The following is a 19,515-nucleotide window of genomic DNA, read 5'->3' on the forward strand; positions in this document are numbered from 1 at the left end:
GTCTCTACCTGTCATGTTATGATTATGAAAAGCCCAAAGGCAGAGATTAACCTGAGGTAATTACTTAATAATGACATAAGAAGAAACGTACGAGTAAATCGCTGGGAAAACAGGTCATGAGGATCAGGCAGAGTAGGTGACATGGTATCGGAAGAATCCAATGAACAATACTGAGGCAGGGATGGAAAATGACAAATGAATAAACAGACTAAATGTGAAGCAGCTGAGGCAGAATGAAGGCAGGTAAGCTGAGGGAGGAAGACTAACGGGAGCAGAGGATTTATAAAAATGTATAAATCATGGGAAAAAACTAACAGAGAATCTAAAGCCCTGTTTACGCAACGTTTTCTGGTGAAAACAGAAAAGCTTCATTGCATTTCTGCTGCTCGTTTACACAACAGCACACGTCTTCTCTGAAAATGGCAACATTTCAGAACGGGTTCCAGAGTGTAATGGTTTGAAAACATCCCAGTCTTTGTTGTTGTGTAGATTGAAAAAAAAAAAAAAATCTTTCTTATGGGGAAGCCCTGGCTCATGCACAGTTTGACTGAAATCAGTAGAAATGAATGTGCACACGCACAACATAATTGCTGCCAACCAACCCACAGAAGATGAACATATCAACAATGACAATGGCAGATTGCAGAGTACTTATTGTACTTCTCCCTCTTTTTGTAAACAGGAAGTGTTTGCAGACTAAACACAAAGGAATTAACTAATATGAGTTTTCATATTAGTTCATTCCTTTGTGTTTAGTCTGCAATAATAAGCAGAGATAAATGATCTTAATATGGCAAGATCATTTCAACATTTATAAAGAACTAATTAAAAACTGGAGCCTCAGAAGTGGAACACCTTGATGAGAGTAAAATTTAAAAAGGCAATTTACAGAGATGATAAAAGTAGCTCATTTATTTGACCCACAGTAAACATAGTTTCTCTGAGTTTAAGAACAACTTGTCAGACAGACTGAGCAGACATTTTGTGATATTATTCTAAATATCACAAAATGTGTCGTTATCTGCCTCTGCAAAATTGTCTTTTCATAAACTATGAATGGTTTCTCTTCACCCTTCACTTCTGCTACAAAAAAAATTAAAATCAAGTACAATGATCGTAAACCTTGTTTGTTTGAGTCACAATAATTATATTCAGTGAAAACCAGCCAAGTTAGAGAACTGGTCCAAAATGTCCTCTATTAGTTTAATTCTAAATGAGTTATAAACTGGGCCCCTGTCTAATAGAAATTAAACTATTTAGGGCCTAAGCTAAAGTCCTCAATGTTTCAAGACTCTAGAAACCCCCCTGGTGGTACCTGAACTTTATAATTTAATTACTTCAATCATGGAGCTCGTAACTAGAATTATTCACAAGTGGAATCAATTTTCAGTTGTATTTCAATTCTGTTTTAAGTGAAATATATTTCATCCATTCCAGAGTCCCCAAAACACCGCAATACTTATGAATATAAAGGTGCTCTAAAAATGTAAAATATGTAAATGTAAAATATGTGGTATTGTTAGATAAAAGATGAATAACAGTCAGCCTTTTATTAACTGTTGAACTGACATGGAACAGGTTTGGTGCAGAGTAAAAACAAAGAAAACAGGAAAGTTAAGTAAATCACAATAAAGCATTACAACAATACAGGAACACCAAATTAATCTGACTCCTTTTACAAAAGTAAATGATTCAATAAATAAATAAATAGGCAAAGAGCCTAAGCCTTCATACAGGGAAGTTGTTAAAAACTAAAAACATTTCACCATACATAATGCTTTCTAATGACATTCAATTTAATTTGGTAGGACTAGAGTGAAAATACAGATCATAATTACCTCCAAAAAAATAATGTTTATGATTAATTTGATTCAAGGTTTTTTCTTCAGGCATCAGCTTTGATTTGATTAGATCAACCTGAATCAAAATCGGTGAGAAAACAGGATTTTTTAAGCAAGTGGCTGAAAAGTGTCAGATATCGAAAACTGTTGTAAATATTATTATTATTATTCCTGAAAATACGTATTCCTGTAAATTATGTTTTCTGGACTTAAAAAGCAGAGAAGGAACTTATTGTTGTCTTAAAGCTGGACTTTCCAAACAGATTTGTTTCAAAATAGATGTAAACTTGGGCTAAAACAGCCTCAAACTAAAACTGTGCAGCTTGCATGGTTTGTTTCAATCAGCGCGGCCTGCTCCAGCTCTGAGAATGCATAAGCAAGCAAACAAACTAAACAAAAAGACTGTGTCCAGGGCATTCCCTACATGGAAAGTGCATCCCCCCCACCCCCACGCCACCCCACCCCCGGGTGTGGCTCAAATGTCCATTCACATTCAATTAAAAGTTGCCAGCTTCCACCGACTAACACACCTTTGTACAGTGATGCTACTGTGGATCCACGGTCACTTTTCCAATCGATCAGTGAGGCCAAGCCTCGAGGTGTTGTGTCTGGCCACAAAACAAGCTTGCGTTAACCCCGTCCAGTGCTGCACACTAATAGGTGTTTATCCTAGGGACCCAGAAATAACTCTGGTATGTAAAACCTAACACCGCAGGTATAAATGCTGATTATTTTGTAACGTGGGTGCACCCTGAGTTAACGTTATTTGGCCCAACTCACATCTGCAGCTCACCTTGGTGAATTAGAGAGAGAGAAAGGTGAGAGTCAGAAGGATGCCTGTAGGGCTATTTGCTCATAGAGCCTCATATGTCATTTTCTGAAACCATGGAGGGAAAAGATGCTGAAGAGAAGACCTCCTGTTTTATAAATACGAGCCGGGGGGGTGAGAATTTGTGACCAGGTTGGTCACTGGTTAATTAGACCGAACAGGCTGCGGGGTCTGCCTGTGTGTGCACAGTAATTCCCACCAAGGTCATTTACCTAAATTCCTCCCAGTGGAATTGTAGAACAAACACAAACTCTGGATAAACTCTGCATTGATAGAGGAAGGCAGAGGATCACTGATGAATGGGCAACACTCACAGTATGTTTTTCCTCAGTGTTCATAAAGTTAGCATTTGTATGCAGGATGTCTTCCATGTTACTCCCGCACAACCTTCGGTTGTTCTGTCTTTAAAATCAGACTGTATCATTTATGCAATGGTTATAAATATTTTTAACTGTGAAACCTTCCCCTATTTCTTCATTTTTTTCCCACATCTGTACAAAAAAAAAAACATCTTGGCACAATAAATAAGGGAATTTAGTCAACCTCTTGGCAGTGCTACTGGAAAGGCTGTTTATTTCCCTTTAAATTCTGACGCATTTGTAAGTAAAATGCAATTGTGAGGTATAACAACAGAGATAAGTATGTGGGTTGTGCCCATAAAAACCCAGCCAAAGCCACACTGCCTATTCACCTATTGACTCTTATTTGATGTTGTCTATTGTATTGGGTGAAACAAGACTTGGCCATTTAACAATTTATTAATTTAACAAATGGGGCCTCAGAAATTCATAAGAGAGCTCTGCACAGCGATAAGGGCCTGGCACCTCCTCCTCATGCTGGTTGCAAGCTTGGCCACACATTGCTGTGGTATGGCACACTCCGTGTTTCCGTCACCTCACTTTCTGAATGGCTACATGTCACATTCCATTCAACCTTCCAGACCACTCAGGTCTTTTGGTTCAAGTCTGCATCCCCAGCATCAAAACCAAACATAGGGAAGCAGCATATTTTCTGTAATTTTCCTTATCATGCCCCTTCAGTCTACCTTTTTCATCATGTAATGCACTTTGAACTGTCTTGTGGCTGAAATGTGCTATACAAATAAGCTCGCCTTTCCTTTTCCTAGTACAGAATTAGGTTAAATTAACTAAAAGAAAAATCTAATGTTGGCCTTCTGACATTGGTTTAGAAAGTATTATTATAGCAAAAAATAATTTGCATTCATAAGGCCTATATTAACCTAACCAAATCATAACCTATTTGCTCTCTGCCAAAAAGCATTACTTAGAAGTTTAATATGATGCAAAAATATATATATATTGTAGTCGAGAATAAGGTACTTTTAAATGAGTAGTTAATAAGTGCTTTATAAATACTAATTACATTAATGATACTTACAATAATTAGCAGTGAATTAATGATTTCAATTCAATTCAATTCAGTTTTATTTATATAGCACCAATTCACAACACATGTTGTCTCAAGGCACTTCACAAAGTCAGGTACATACATTCCAATAAATCCTAACCATTGAACAGTGCAGTCAGTTTCAGTTATTTATTCAAATTGGATAACAAGTTTTTCTGTCTAAGGAAACCCAGCAGATTGCATCCAGTCAGTGACTTGTAGCATTCACTCCTCCTGGATGAACATGTAGAGACAGTGGACAGTCACTGGCGTTGACTTTGCAGCAATCCCTCATATTGAGCATGCATGTAGCGACAGTGGAGAGGAAAAACTCCCTTTTAACAGGAAGAAACCTCCAGCAGAACCAGGCTCAGTGTGAGCGGCCATCTGCCACGACCGACTGGGGGTTTGAGAGAACAGAGCAGACACAAAGAGAACAAAGAAGCACTGATCCAGGAGTACTTTCTATGGGAAGGAAAAGTAAATGTCAATGGATATAGCTCCTTTAATCGTTTCACCTAGAAAGAAAAAACAGATAAACTCTGAGCCAGTTTTCAAGGTTAGAGTCTGAAAGAGAAGCACATAGAGTTAGTCACAGTAAAAGCTCAGTCAATTGCCATGTCTAGGAGAGAGAAAGGGTTAAACAATGAAAGACAGGGCCATGTGGGTCATTGGTAAAGGGTGATCATTAAGTTGTTGCCAGCAGAAGCTTGGACGACGCCCCTCTCCAGAAAGGTGTCACAGGTAGACACAGAGTCAGGCCAGGTGTAGCTTCTAGGAAGAGAAAAGAGGGAGAACATAAAGTTAAAAACTGAAATAACAGCAAATAATGCAAAATTAGAGAGTAGTGTGAGAATGTAGCGAAGAGGGTGAAAGTGGTCATTATGTCCTCCAGCAGCCTAAGCCTATAGCAGCATAACTACAGAGATAGGTCAGGATAACCTAAGCCACTCTAACTATAAGCTTTATCAAAAAGGAAAGTTTTAAGCCTAGCCTTAAAAGTAAACAGTTTGTCCATCTAGAGCCCACTGATGGCCATTGTTATACTAAAAACCACAAGGATTGGGATACCTCTCTCTGTCAGATTGACCATAACCATTGGAAAAGAGAGGGGGTCATACAAGTAGCAGAAATGGAGGGTGTGTTTGCACCTCAACCATAACTGAGCCGGTTTAGGCTAAACCTGAATCCCCCTTACTCCATCCAACAGGGAGGGAATAAGACGGAGGTAAAAAAATAAGGAAGATAGCTTAGGATTACCTAAACCACTCTAACTATAAGCTTTATCAAAAAGGAAAGTTTTAAGCCTAGCCTTAAAAGTAAACAGTTTGTCCATCTAGAGCCCACTGATGGCCATTGTTATACTAAAAACCACAAGGATTGGGATACCTCTCTCTGTCAGATTGACCATAACCATTGGAAAAGAGAGGGGGTCATACAAGTAGCAGAAATGGAGGGTGTGTTTGCACCTCAACCATAACTAAGCCGGTTTAGGCTAAACCTGAATCCCCCTTACTCCATCCAACAGGGAGGGAATAAGACGGAGGTAAAAAAATAAGGAAGATAGCTTAGGATTACCTAAACCACTCTAACTATAAGCTTTATCAAAAAGGAAAGTTTTAAGCCTAGCCTCAAAAGTAAACAGGGTGTCTGCCTCACGGACTAAAACTGGGAGCTGGTTCCACAGGAGAGGAGCCTGATAACTAAAGGATCTGCCTCCCATTCTACTTCTAGAGACTCTAGGAACCACCAGTAAACCTGCAGTCTGAGAACGAAGTGCTCTGTTAGGAACGTATGGAACAATCAGATCTCTGATGTATGATGGAGCTAGATATTTAAGGGCTTTATATGTGAGGAGGAGAATTTTAAATTCTATTCTGGATTTAACAGGGAGCCAATGAAGGGAAGCTAAAGTAGGGGAAATATGATCTCTCTTTTTAATTTTCATCAGAACTCTTGCTGCAGCATTTTGAATCAGCTGAAGGCTTTTAACTGCATTTTGTGGATGGCAACTTCTGTCTTGTCTGAATTTAGAAGCAGAGAACTCATCCAAGTTTTTATGTCTTCAAGACATGCTTGTAGTTTCTCTAACTGGTTGGGCTCATCAGGATTCATGGATAAGTAAACATGAATATCATCAGTGTAACAGTGAAAATTTATCCTATGCTGCCTGATAATTTGACCTATTGGAAGCATATATATAGTAAGTAGAATTGGGCCAAGTACTGAACCCTGTGGTACTCCTCAATTAACCCTGGAGTTTAAAGATGATTTATCATTTACATGAACAAACTGGAATCTGTCAGACAAATAATATTTAAACCAGCCTAGTGCTGTTCCCCTGATCCCTACAGCATGTTCCAGCCTTTTTGAGAGAATATTATGGTCAACTGCATCAAATGCAGCACTGAGATCTAACAGAACCATTACAGACACAAGTCCATTATCTGAGGCCATAAGAATATGATTAGTGATTTTCATTTGTTATGCGGTAAAACAAACATTTCGTTTGTTTTTGACATTCCTTTTCACTGTTCAGGAAAAAATATTCTCTCAGCACAGATTCCTCTGGGTGTGATCCAAACCAAGCCAATTATTTTCTGCCTGCTTTTTTTAGCCCACATTCCAAGAATCAGAAAAAGAGTTTATTATCCCTAAAATACCCTTGCCTTTGTAACACTGTGTGACATAGCTGCTACATTGTGATCCAAAATGTATGTGCAGCAACAAAACTAAGTATATTACAAATGTTGCTGGCTCTTATCAAATGGGACCGTTTCCTACAAAGACTCATGTTCTCATGCTTTCACAGATTGCAAAAAAATAAGTTCACCGTTAAGTTTTAGGCTTTGTAAGCAGAAAAAAAGCTGTGCATATTATTTGATTAGTGAGACACGAATGAAACAAAGTTACATGCACACAACTGGATGGTCTCATTTTGTGACTAACTAGCTGTCAAAGCACGTTTTCACACATGCACTCAAAACCGGGAAAACCAAAGTCTCCCTTCAGTGAGTTCATTGTGCTGCATCCGGCTGGATGGAAATGTTTACCAAATTGCAGCGCATAAATCCTTACATGGAAATGTTCACTTTACAAGTCCCAAATGGAAAAGCATGTGTATAAACCCAAGTGTTTGTTCGATGCCTAGCAACAGACGCACGTGCAAAGCAGGAAATCTTACTTAGCTTTTATTCTGCTGATATGGATCACTGGGAGGTATCTGTCATGAAACCCAATAAAACATAATAAAGACCTGCTAAAAGAACTGCGTTTAGTTAATGCATAAGTCTGCAGATTTGGAGCTCAGACGCTGTTTGAAACATAGTTAATTGCAGACTGGATGAATTTTTATTAACATGCAATGCCCTCGATAACTATTGTCCATACTGAAAAACATAGAAAATCCAAATTTATATTTATTTAATGCTGGGAGAAAAAAAGGTAAGGAATATTTGTTTTTAAGCAACACGTCCTGGCATTCCTAACAATTTCTCTGGAAAAAAAACACCCTAACTTAATTTTCTAGAAACTTTAAATCAGTAATCAATGATTTAGTTTCCTTGGATTTAAATCTTAACATGACAAAGAGGCCTATTTCCCTTGGCCACATGATCTTTACTACTTATTAAACAAAGCTTCTAAGCAGCAGATGATGGCATTGTTTTAAGATGGTAGAAGTCTGGTTTGAGCCTGGCCACAAGAAATTACACAAAAACTATCCCTAGGTGTCAAACTCCAGTCCTCGGCAAACTCCACTCCCAGTCAAATTCCAACAGGACTGGAGTTTGACACCTGTGTATGAATTGACACAAATGTTTTGTGACTCTGGCATTTGTGTTTTAAATGTCTTAAACTTAAACTGTTGTAAGAGGCATATTGGATTGTTATTTATATATATATATATATACATATATAAACTGATTCTTTACACAAAAGGGCCGTTTCTCAACACCCAAGTACAGAAGTACATTCTTGCGTGCTCAGCAAGTATGTACTTAGTAAGTACAGTTGAAAGTACATGCTTACCGAAAGTGTGAATACGGTAGATCTGCAATTGGAACACATCGTACTTTGTGATGTCACCACTCAGCTAGATCTTTTCTGGAGTTTCAATATATGGTTCTGTTTTACTTGGGAATGTGATTATTTTCATATTTGTAACGGATAGTAAAATTAAGAAAAAATGTTAATTTGACAAATATCAAATATATAGAATTAATTAGAAAGATGTGTTAGTACTAAGTTAAAATCTTTTTAAAATAATGAGCTAAAGTTTTACTGAGTAAAAGCAGATTAATTAATTCCATTAATCCTTAAATTGCACTGGATTTATAAGCAGGGAATGTTAGGAATTACATTACATTTAATTATTACCAACCTGCATCTGGCCAGAGTTGTTGCTTTACAACTGCATGATTAATTTACAATAACTACTAAACACTGATTAACACACTTATGTTTCTCTGATCTTCAGGTAAACTCATATCAGATATCTACAGCACATAGACAAAATGTTTGTTATAAAAACTTTATTAGTATAACAAACAAATAATCAGTCAAGTACAGGGAAGTGATACCTTGACTGTCCAATCATGAGCTATTTAATATAATATAAAAATGGAAAAAAAGATGAGGGGACAGTGGAGCAGACAATGGCAGGACATGATGATGAATAAGATTACTGTGAGCTTCTGGGAAACTGCATCCAAACCTGGGACTGTGGTCTCTCCTCATGCAGAGCTGTCTGCATAATACAATGAAAAAAAGAGTTCACACTCCAATAGGTTTACATTAAAAGCCAATCTTGGGGGAAATTAGTATGTTTTATGAACAAGAAAGAGTGAAAGAGCACTGTTTGATGATTAATGGGTACTGTAATAAAATTATTTTCCTAATATGAATTTACATGCCAAAAAATACCTAGGAAGACAAATAAAATTAATTGGTATTGTAAGGAATAACTGTGGTGACTGTTTATAAAATAACTGCATTGACTTAAAATCTTTAAAGTTTAAAAAAAATAAAATAATATATTTTACATTCTGGTACTTGCAGTTATCCACCACATATAATAAAATGCTTTATATCCACTTTTGGATGCTACAAATAAATAACTGGTTGCGGAAAATGAGTGTGGCTCGCAGAGGTCAGCCTGAGGTTAGTGGGGAAGACCCTCTAGGGGAAGTTTTGAGGTCTACTTTCTTGCCTGAAAACAATTTTTTGTGACAAGTTATTGGTGGTATAAAAATAATACTTTTTGCACTCACCTTCTCCATTGCTGGTGGTGCAGTGCATTATTACCATTGCTTACACATCAATGCATCTTTGACAAAATGGGCAGAGCAAGAACACATCTGGGCACTTAGAGCGTACTTGCTTTGATGTGTACTTAGGATTGAAACATTACTCTGGCCACCGATGATGACGTTTCACGAGTACGTGAATACACAAGTACAGACGCATATCGGCTCTGTCCCAATATTCGCACTTCCACCCTTGTGTCACTCAATTGTGCGTTGCCGTTGATGAGTTTGAGTGTGTAGTGTGTCCCAATTCTCCAGAGTGGTCTTTCAACCCACCTCCTTTGTGTCCTCAACCCACACTTCGGGTAAGCACGCATCTAAGCAGACTTCACCAAAGTATGTTACCCACAATTCACTGCTGCAGGTGACGTTTTGAGCAAAAACGGCGAGAAAATAAACTAGCGAGAGTCAGGTGTATAAGCCTCCTTTGGTACCTGCACTTACCTCTCCTCAAAACAATTGCTTTTTGCAGTTTTAAACTATTTTTTAACAGCAAGACTGCAAAAACAGCGATGGGTCCCACTATGTCACAGTTACGGTGCGGAGGTGCAAGTCGATTATATAACTCCTACTGTGCCAATTCTCCAATTTTGCACGCTTGTAACCTGTACACTTGAAGACCTACGTGCACTTTTACAAAGTACACACTTCATAGAGGGACGTAGGGTGTAATGTGGGTATTGGGACAGGGCCATTGAGAAAGATGAAACCTGGAGGCGGTGCGCAGCCATTGATCTTCCCTTTGAAACATGTGCTGAGAAGGGACCATTTGCGTTTCTGGTCAGGGTAACTTTCTAATTGAAAAGTAATATAGCTTGAAAATGAAATAAATAGCCTTTTCAAAAACGGCTATGTCGTTTTTGAGATCAAGCTTAAGACCCTAGAAGTCCACTAAAGATCCTGCTGCTTCTCAGACTGTTAGCTTTAAGCTCTGGGCCCAAACGACATGAATTCATAGTAAAATTATTGTCTACTGCATTCACGAAATAAACTGTTTATTAGTTTTTTACCAGATCTCAAATTATCCCTTTAATAAGGAAATAAATAAATAGTGCGAGTATTTTGTTACATCGGGGACACCGTACAAGCTGTGACTGACTTCTTGTCATGTGACGAGTGGGGGAAAATGTCAACATCACTGAGCTCTGGGCTGTGAAACCGAGTATTATCCACCGTTGCGTCTCTTTTTGCGGCGTTTAAATGAAATATTATGAATTAGCGTCTACCCTACACAGTAAGAACCGGATGTTGGCTGTTTGTTTTCCAACTGTCACTGCGCAGGTAAGCTAGTAGCTTCTCTTCCGGGACATATAGATCACGCGAGCTAATATAGTGTTAGCCGCAGTGAAAAGAGTGTGAATTGATGGCTAAATAGTTACAGTGTGAAAAACGATTTAGCTTTAAGCATGTTGACCGCGATGCACTTTATTAAGTCGATAAGCAGCTGCATGGTGACCAATTAACAGCTAATGTTTATCGTCTCTGGGAGTTGTAGTCCCGATTTCTAATGCTTGTTTAACATATTACAGGATGGCTCTCGCTCACCCAGGCCAGTCCTCCCTTGTGCACAGTTTGGCCACACTTCTTCGCAATAATGGTACGTTACAATATCCATCTGTGTGAAATGAGATAAAATGATTTCTCTTTAGGTTGTTTAAGTAGTGCCAATTCAGCAAGACAATTCAATTATATGGAATCCGGTTTAGTTATTTTAATTTGAGTCCAGTTATGATCCAGTCGTAATCAGTTGTTCTGAGGTAGATCTAAGGAAGCCTTAGTGATTTCATCCATTTGTTGCCCTGGTAACAAAACTTTATTCTGATCAAGCAGTGGTGACAGTGGAGAGAATGTTTTAACTTGAATAAGCCACGTTCAGTATGAGAGACTGTAGTGCATCTAGGATACTGTTCACAGTAAGAAGTCGCATGTACGTAAGTATTCACAGCCTTTGTCATGAAGCTTAAAATTGAGCTGATGTGGATCCTGGTTCCACTGATCATCCTTGACATGTTTCTGGAGTACAGTGACCTCCATCATTCGTAAATGGAAGAAGTTTGGAACCACCAGGACTCTTCCTAGAGCTGGCCAGCTGTCTAAACGTAGCGACTGGGAAAGAAGGGTCTTAGTCAGGGAGGTGATTAGGAACCCCATGGTCACTCTGTCAGAGCTCCAGTGTTCCTCTGTGGACAGAGGAGAACCTTCCAGAAGAACAACCATCTCTGCAGCAATCCACCGGTCAGGCCTGTATTGTAGAGTGGCTTCTCCTTAGTTAATAGGCACATGACACTGCTCATCACCAGGCTAATACCATCCCTACATTGAAGCATGGTGGTGGCAGCATCATGCTGTGGGAATGTTTTAGCAGTAGGAACTGGCAGACTAGACAGGATATAGGGAAAGATGAATGCAGTAATGTACAAAGACATCCTGGATGAAAACCTGCTCCAGAGCACTCTTGACCTCAGACTGGGTTCCTTTTTCAGCAGTACAACGACCCAAAGCACACAGCCAAGATCTCAAAGGGGTAGCTTCAGAACCACTCTGTGAATGTCCTGGAGTGGCCAAGCCAGAGTCCAAATTTGAATCTGATTGCACATCTCGGGAGAGATCTGAAAATGACTGTGGACAGACGTCTCCCATCCAACCTGATGGAGCTTGAGATGTACTGCAGAGAACAAACTTCTTTCACTTTGTCATAATGGGGTACTGTGTGTAGAATTTTGAGGAATTCCCCATCTGGGAATAAGGCTGTAACATAACTAAATGTGGAAAAGGGGTAGAGCTGTGAATACTTTCCGGATGCACTGTACCTGCCGTGAGCAGCTGGGTTTAAAAGGGTTTGAGACCTGGAGACACTTATTGGCATAATGAAGAATTTCCTGAATGCTTCATGAAGCTTCGGCAGCCCACTGCTGGTTTCTTTGAGAAAGGAAAGAATGCGAAAGTAAGAGCAGCAGTAGCTTCATCAGTGGCGTTACCCAGGAAGCACTGGGCCAGAGTCTTAAGGGACTTGATAGGAAAACCACTTGGCAAAACAATCAAGTCCTGGGTCAGGAGTACTTCCTACAGGTATGAAAAACTAGAAAAGCACACAGAAATAATTCTCATCTATGGCTCCATTCAGTAAAGAGACTTCACTGCAACTATAGAAGCACTAGGGTTGGGTGTACTTTCAATAGAGATAACTTAAGCCAGTCTATATAAGCTTAGCAGTCCTAACTATATGAAAATATATACTGCTACCATTATCAATATGCACCTCTTCACTGGTTTATTTGAACTTCAGCCAGGTCTTGTCATTCAGTTGTGAATATCTCTTGCAGAAACTCTGGAATGACTAAAAGGCAAAAAAGGTCATTTTTCATAATACACGCCTCATCTGAAGGAACATTTTTGGATAATTTATTAATGCAGTTTTAATCTTTTCCCTCAATCTACATCATAAAAAAACTACTGGGCAATTTTCTAAATGTTTTTTAACTCATACGCACCATTGAATCATTTTTCTCTGCAGGTGACTTAGTGCTGGATGGCAGCAGCACGCTGACCCTTCCGGCTTGCACCCTGCAGCAGCTCACCAGGCTCTTTGAGCAGTACTTGTTGTCCAGGAACCAGCAGCATGGCTTCTTGGCGCTGCCCTCCCACCCGGCCGATACTTCCTCTCTGCTCCAGTTGCAGTTCCTGTTCGACGTGCTGCAGAAAACGGTTTCGCTCAAGGTAGGCTTTAAACAGGAGTTTAACAGAGGAAAAAACTCAGGGACCTGTTAAGAGATATATATTTTTTAAACAAAATCACCAGTCACAAGAATTTTCCTTTGTTTGACTTTACTTTTAATTTGTATTTAACAATCACTTGCTTCCTGTCTCACTGGGGTACCAGGAAGTAAGATGACACAAATTTATTTTATTCTTCAAAAGTGGAAAAAATCTCCACAGCTCGCTGTTGAAGATCTGCCATAAATGGGAGCATCCTGAAGGTCACCAAGTCTTTATAATAACCATCAGATGCTATCGACATGCCAATTGGTCCTACCATTAGAAACGTAAAATCAAAATTTTACTGGGACTTTAACTAGACCAAATTACACGAGACTGAGATTGAGCGTTTTTGGTGAGAAACACTACGGATGGATTTGGAGTTAAAGAAAGGATCAATATGAGGACAGGCGCCCCATGCCCTCTGTTAAGCATGGTGGAGGGTCTATGATGCTGTGGGCCAGTTCAACTGTGAGAGACAAGATATAAAAAACTAAAATCCAGAAAATCACGTTGTATGATATTTAAATAATTAATTTGGATTTTATTGCATGAAATCAGTATTTGATCACCTACCAACCAGCAGGAATTCTGGCCCTCATAGGCCTGTTAGGTCGTCTTTAAGAAGCCCTTCCACCCTCCACTCATTACCTGTATTATTGCACCTGTTTCAACTGGTTAACTTTCTAAAACACACCTGTCCACACACTCAATCCGACTCCAACATCGCCACAATAGCCAAGATCAGAGAGCTGTCTCAGGACACCAGGGATAAAATTGTAGACCTGCACAAGGCTGGGATGGGCTACAGGACAATTGGCAAGCTGCTTGGTGAGAAGGTAACAACTGATTCCTGCAGACCAGGGCTCCATGCATGATCTCACCTCGTGGAGTATCACTGATCACGAGAAAGGTGAGGGATCAGCCTATAATTACACCTAGAGGACCTGGTCCATGACCTGAAGAGCGCCTAGACCACAGTCTCAAAGCCGTTACCGTTGGTAAAATCATTCAGCGCACGTTCAGGTCCATCTATAGTCTGCCTATCACCATCTGGATGGTCCAGATGAGGCATGAAAGAAGGTCATGTGGTCTGATGAGACCATAATAGAACTTTCTGGCCTGAACTCCACTCACCGTGTTTATAGGAAGAAGAAGGATGAGTACAATCTCAAGAACACCATCACTACCGTGAAGCATGAGGTGGAAACATCATTGTTTGGGGATGCTTTTCTGCAAAGGGGACAGGACGACTGCTCCATATTGAGGGGAGGATGGATGGAGCCATGTATCTGGAGAGTTTGGGCGACCACCTCCTTCCCTCAGAAAGGGCAGTGAAGAGTTCTGCAGTGGCCTAGCTGTCCTCCAGACCTGAACCCAATAGGAACTCTCCGGAGGGAGCTGAACCTCTGTGTTGCCCAGCAACTGCCCCGCAACCTAAAAGATCTGGAGAAGGTCTGTTTGAAGGAGTGGTCCAAAATCCCTGCTGTGGTGTGTGCAAACCTAGTTTCTGTGATTTTATGAAACACGATCAATCGCTGCTCTCTGAATTTTTCAAGGCATTTATCGAACTTCATTGAGTGTTTTATGGATGTTACTCTTTTAAAAAACCTGATATCTGTAGCTATTTGTCAGAAATAAAAATGCTTCATCTCAAACCTCCATGAACATGGGCGATTCAGTGCCATGCTGCCCCCTTGTGTTCAACACTGGGTGGGAAATAATTTCAAACTGTTATACTGAAAGTGTGAGAACATAAACATGCAGATGGCTCCTCCATTTATATCTGCAAGTAAACCGGATGTACCTGCTGTCATACTGAAGGATTAGTTTTATTTTTCTGGACAGTTTTTGTCCTTTGCATTGAAAAAAACCCACAAAATACCACATTATTGGTCTGCACAGAACAGCACGTGTGTCCGTCATCCAGCCAGAGGAAACGTATGACATTAAGATGTGAATATCATCCTATATTTGTGTTTTTGCAGCTTACCCATCCACCAGGAGTGAGACTGGAGCCTGTGGTGAAAATCTTCCCTTTCAAATCTCTCAAGTGTTTAGAGGTAAAATCTGAGCTTTTTGTTTTTCTGTTACATTTACGTTTACACACACTCAATATGAATGTCATATTAATTTGAGTCTATCATTTCTTACTCCACAAACTGTTAGGGGGGTGCTTCAGTTTTGATGTGCTTTTGGAATTTCTGTTCTGTTGGAAAACCCAGTCGTCTCCGAGTTTCAACCGTCTAGCTGAAGAATTTAGAAGGGTGGTAGTCCTTCATTATTTGTGGAACAGAACGGTCCCGCACCATAATGCTGCCACCTCGGTTCTTGATATTGGTCCAGCGCTCAGTCAGAAATATCCATACCTGGGCTCTGTGTAGATCTGCACAGGATGCCGAGTCGCAGACGTCATTGCAATATTTGCTAAAAGTAAAAGTAACTGAAGAATTAGTAGTCCTTAACTTCTTGTTTGCTCGGGGAATGCATTTGGTGTGACACCAATGATTTATACGTTCGATATTTGCTCTGCTAGATGAAGTCTTACTCCCAACGATGCCAACGCTGGATATACTGTAGATTTTAGAATCTGTGATGCTGGTGCTCATGGGAAATGGTGGGAACAGCTTGATGATGAAAATAAAGAGGGAAAGTTTGACCATTTTCAGATTTGGAAGTAAAAGGGAGAAGATTGCATGCTTGAGAACTTAATTCCAGTAGCACATGCTGTGGGTTTAGTTGCATTCGAGACTGGTGCACTTTACAAAATAGATGGAATCAAATGGAATGAACATTATGTGGAGATGTTGGAGCGACATCTTAAGACAGGAAGTTCAGTAAAGCTTCCTGTCTTACAAGGACTCTTATTAACAACTGATGTAGTTCTGAAGTGGTTTATGGGTCGAAGTCTTGATCTCAGTCCTATAGAAAATGTGAAAACAGAGCTGAAATGGTGTGTGAGGAAGGTGGCTTCCAAACCTGACTCAGTTTGGGCCGAAGGAATGGGCCGAAGCTCCTGCAGACTATTGCAAGAAGCCGGTGGAAGGATACGCATAGTTCTTTAAGGTTGTTTGTTGTAAATCTGTTTTTCATTTTGGACTTTGTTCGTACTCGTTCTTCTGCAGCTGAAGAGAATCCCTCCACACCTCCTTGAGGGACTCCGAGGAGTTTATTCCCAGCTGGAGGTTTTTACCTGCTCAAAGAGCCTCAGCTCCTTGGAGGTACATTAAAGTCCTGAAGCAGACAGCGCATGTCTGACGCTACAGTAAGTGGTTGTTTTTTGCCTCTTTTTAGGAGCTGCTCTCTCTGTGTGGAGGTGACCTGAGCTCTGCCCTGCCTTGGCTGGAGCTCCACACCCTGAACTTCAGCTACAACTCCATCATCTGCCTTGACCAGTCACTGGTGAGAGCGAACGACGTTCACGTCTGAATCTTTTCCACCGTTTTTTGTTACACTCCAACTGTTCCCACCTCCTTTCTCTCACAGAGTTTACTAAACGTGCTGAAATCTTTGGATCTAAGCCATAACAAGATTCAAGAGTGTGAGGAATTTCTAAAGGTAGAATCTAAGTTTTATCTTAGAACTTCTCCACTGCTCATTATTTGCTACTATCTTGTTTTTTGTTGTTGTTTTCTAGCCCCTGAGTGAGCTGGAACACTTAAACTTAGGATACAACTGCCTGCAGAGGGCGCCAGCGCTCAGCCCCACCGCCAGGGCCAAGCTGCACACACTCATCCTCAGGAACAACGAACTGGAAACCATTAACGGTAAAGAGCACTGGCATGACGGGTTGGATTTCTTATCTAGCTGGCGAGAAGTCTCGGCTCCGGTCATACTGGGAAGTTGGCTGATGGAGGGGGTGATGTCATAAAAGAAATAAAAAGAAAATGGAGAAACACCAGAACCACATTTAAGCTTTTAAACTTGCACTTGTTGTGTTTGTGATCCCATTTTCTTAATCATCTCTGATCCTGCAGGTGTGGAGCAGTTGTCTTCGCTCCAGCATTTAGATCTGGCCTACAACCTGCTGCTGGAGCACTCCCAGCTGGCTCCTCTCTCCCTGCTGCACTGCCTCAGCACGGTAAGGACCCACGTTTATCCAGAAAGGCCGAAAGATCTATTCCTGGATGGGATTCAGGTCCTCCATGTACCACATGTCAGATCAGTTTAGCGCTGAATGTGATGCGTTGTTGCAGCTGATCCTGGAAGGAAACCCGCTGTACTTCCAGAAGACCCACCGTACCTGCACTGTTGGACATCTGTCCCCAAAAGCTGCCAACCTCAGAGTGAGAAGCTGCCCTTATTTCAGTCCTTTTGGATTTATTTAACCATGTTTTTATTCTTCTCCCTCATAAGTGCTCATTTCTCTGATTCGTTCTAGCTAAGACTTGATGGAACCCCGCTGTCCTCCTCTGAGTTATCAGTAAGTCGGTCTTTATGTCCTGTGATGTCAGTTTTGTCTACATTTCATTTTATTGTAGAAAGTGTATGGAGATGTGTGTTGGGATGGATTTTTAACAGAAGGATTGCTGGATGAGTGAATGGGAAGATGGTAGTCAAGCCTGTCAGCCTGTCATGATTTCCGATTTTGACATGACTGGACTAAGAAAAGCTTTAAATCTAAGACTTCTCTGTTCTTCAGGTTCTACCAAAAGCTGGTCAGTTGATCCAGGGTACAGACATCCAGGTACAGACATCTGTGCCTGTAGTTTGTGATCCACCTGAACGCAAATCCCAGGAACCTTCAAGTGGAGCAGGGGAGTTGAGTGACAGCCTGTCCGTCTCGGAAGCTGGGATGTCGCGGTTTAGAAGGAAGAAATGCAGGGTAAGAATGACTCTTGTAGCCATTTTCTCTGGAATGTTCTGCAGAACAAACCACTAATGGCTGTTAATGTCTGTGGTGTTTCAGAGTAAGGTAAAGGTACGGAGAGCCAGCATATCAGAACCAAGTGATACTGATCATGAACCCAGACCCATTTCCTCCACACAGGGTTGGTTTTTCTACTGTCATGTCAGCAGGTACTCTGATTTTCCAGCTTGACAAATATCTAAAACGTCCTTGTCTCTCCACCAGACATTGTTCTTCCCCACCAACAGGAGATCGAGCGCATGTCCAGCTTCAGAGATCAGCTGGGGGAAGACTGGCTGAGATACCAGCACCATCTGGATGGAGGAACATCCACCACCATCACCACAACCATCCGTACGAGCCAGTCCACCTCTCAGACTCTAACCAATGGCGTCAGCGCCTCCAAAACCCGTTTGCCTAGTGATCCCGGGCACCACCAGCTGCCTCCTTTGCCTCCTGTGGAAGTCCTGGATGTTCTGCCGCTGCCGCCGCTCCTCTCCTCCGAGATGAACCAGATGGAGACAGAGTCCACTTTACAGTGGCTGAGTCAGAGCACCCAGCAAACGGAATCCACTCTGGAGGCCGGTCTTGTGGATGGTCCAGCTGTGAAGAAGGAGGCGGGGGGCTCGCATCATTCGAGCCCGGACACCCAGAGGTCTGTGAGGACGCCGAGTGGAGGTACCAACCAGGAAGAAGAAGATGAACTTGGAGGTAGGACAGTGAAAACAACCAGCTTTATTCTTCTAGAGACTGAAAAACAAGTCTTCTTCCAGGAATGACCTGTACCAGTTGCCCCATGCTGAAGAACAGCATGCCCACAGCATGATGCTGCCACCACCTCCTTATTTTGCAGTAGTGATGGTTTGTTTTAGCATATTAAACCACATACAGCTCAGCTATCCATGTAAAGGGGGCTGAATACAAATTATTCGTAAACAAACAAAAACCTGCCACCCCAGCATCCCCTCAGCATGATGGTGCCACCACCATGCCTTAGAGTGGGGGTGGTATGTTGAGCTTTCTTCCCACATGTAGGCTATAAAGTTCATGGAAGAGCGTTCTCTTCCACATGGTTGCTGTGTCCTCTAGATGGCTTCACAACCAATAGTTGCTCTGTCAGCCTGAGCAGTGGATCTCTGCAGCTCCTCCTCTGGGCCTTTTTTATTTTGGAGTATCATTGTGAGGTACTGTATCTTTAGGTCAGACACCCCAACATGTGTCTTTCTACCACCTTTTCAGTTGACCTGTGTCGCCCCCTGCTTGTCGGCGTCCTGCTCGACAAACAGGAAATGGACAGCGAAGGTCAGGAGAAGAAGAAGATCGAGATGTTTTTGCGCGTCAAACAAGGAGTACTGCTGGAGGTGGACATGCAACGCGGCATGGAGAGATGCCGGCTGGAGCTGGACAGCCTGGCCCGGGTCGAGACCACAGAGGCCGTTTGGACCCGAGAGGTAATGCGATAAAGCGACCGAAACGGGTCTTGATGTTTGGAAGCACTTACAGATTGTTGGAAAATTGCATTTCACA

The 19,515-nt window shown here is 41.3% G+C and overlaps 1 protein-coding gene across 9 annotated transcripts in view; it reads left to right on the forward strand.

Moving 5' to 3' along the window:
* Positions 1-10,464: 10,464 nt before the first annotated feature.
* Positions 10,465-19,515, forward strand: part of LOC124861347 (serine/threonine kinase 11 interacting protein) — a 44,808-nt gene continuing 35,757 nt past the window's right edge. For 2 of the 9 annotated variants that reach the window (XM_047354981.1, XM_047354983.1), the window contains exons 1-15: positions 10,466-10,664; positions 10,913-10,980; positions 12,898-13,100; positions 15,128-15,202; positions 16,265-16,360; positions 16,434-16,541; positions 16,626-16,697; positions 16,777-16,906; positions 17,117-17,220; positions 17,336-17,425; positions 17,521-17,562; positions 17,782-17,964; positions 18,049-18,130; positions 18,214-18,699; positions 19,228-19,439. In XM_047354981.1, the coding sequence (XP_047210937.1) occupies positions 10,914-10,980; positions 12,898-13,100; positions 15,128-15,202; positions 16,265-16,360; positions 16,434-16,541; positions 16,626-16,697; positions 16,777-16,906; positions 17,117-17,220; positions 17,336-17,425; positions 17,521-17,562; positions 17,782-17,964; positions 18,049-18,130; positions 18,214-18,699; positions 19,228-19,439 (1,950 nt within the window). In that variant the 5' untranslated portion in view covers positions 10,466-10,664; position 10,913. Of the gene's footprint in view, positions 10,665-10,912; positions 10,981-12,897; positions 13,101-15,127; positions 15,203-16,264; positions 16,361-16,433; positions 16,542-16,625; positions 16,698-16,776; positions 16,907-17,116; positions 17,221-17,335; positions 17,426-17,520; positions 17,563-17,781; positions 17,965-18,048; positions 18,131-18,213; positions 18,700-19,227; positions 19,440-19,515 lie in introns of all 9 variants that reach the window. The other 7 variants (XM_047354977.1, XM_047354979.1, XM_047354980.1 and 4 more) reach the window with 6 other exon arrangements.

The sequence above is a fragment of the Girardinichthys multiradiatus genome, chromosome 24, assembly GCF_021462225.1.
Source record: "Girardinichthys multiradiatus isolate DD_20200921_A chromosome 24, DD_fGirMul_XY1, whole genome shotgun sequence".
NCBI lineage: Eukaryota > Metazoa > Chordata > Actinopteri > Cyprinodontiformes > Goodeidae > Girardinichthys > Girardinichthys multiradiatus.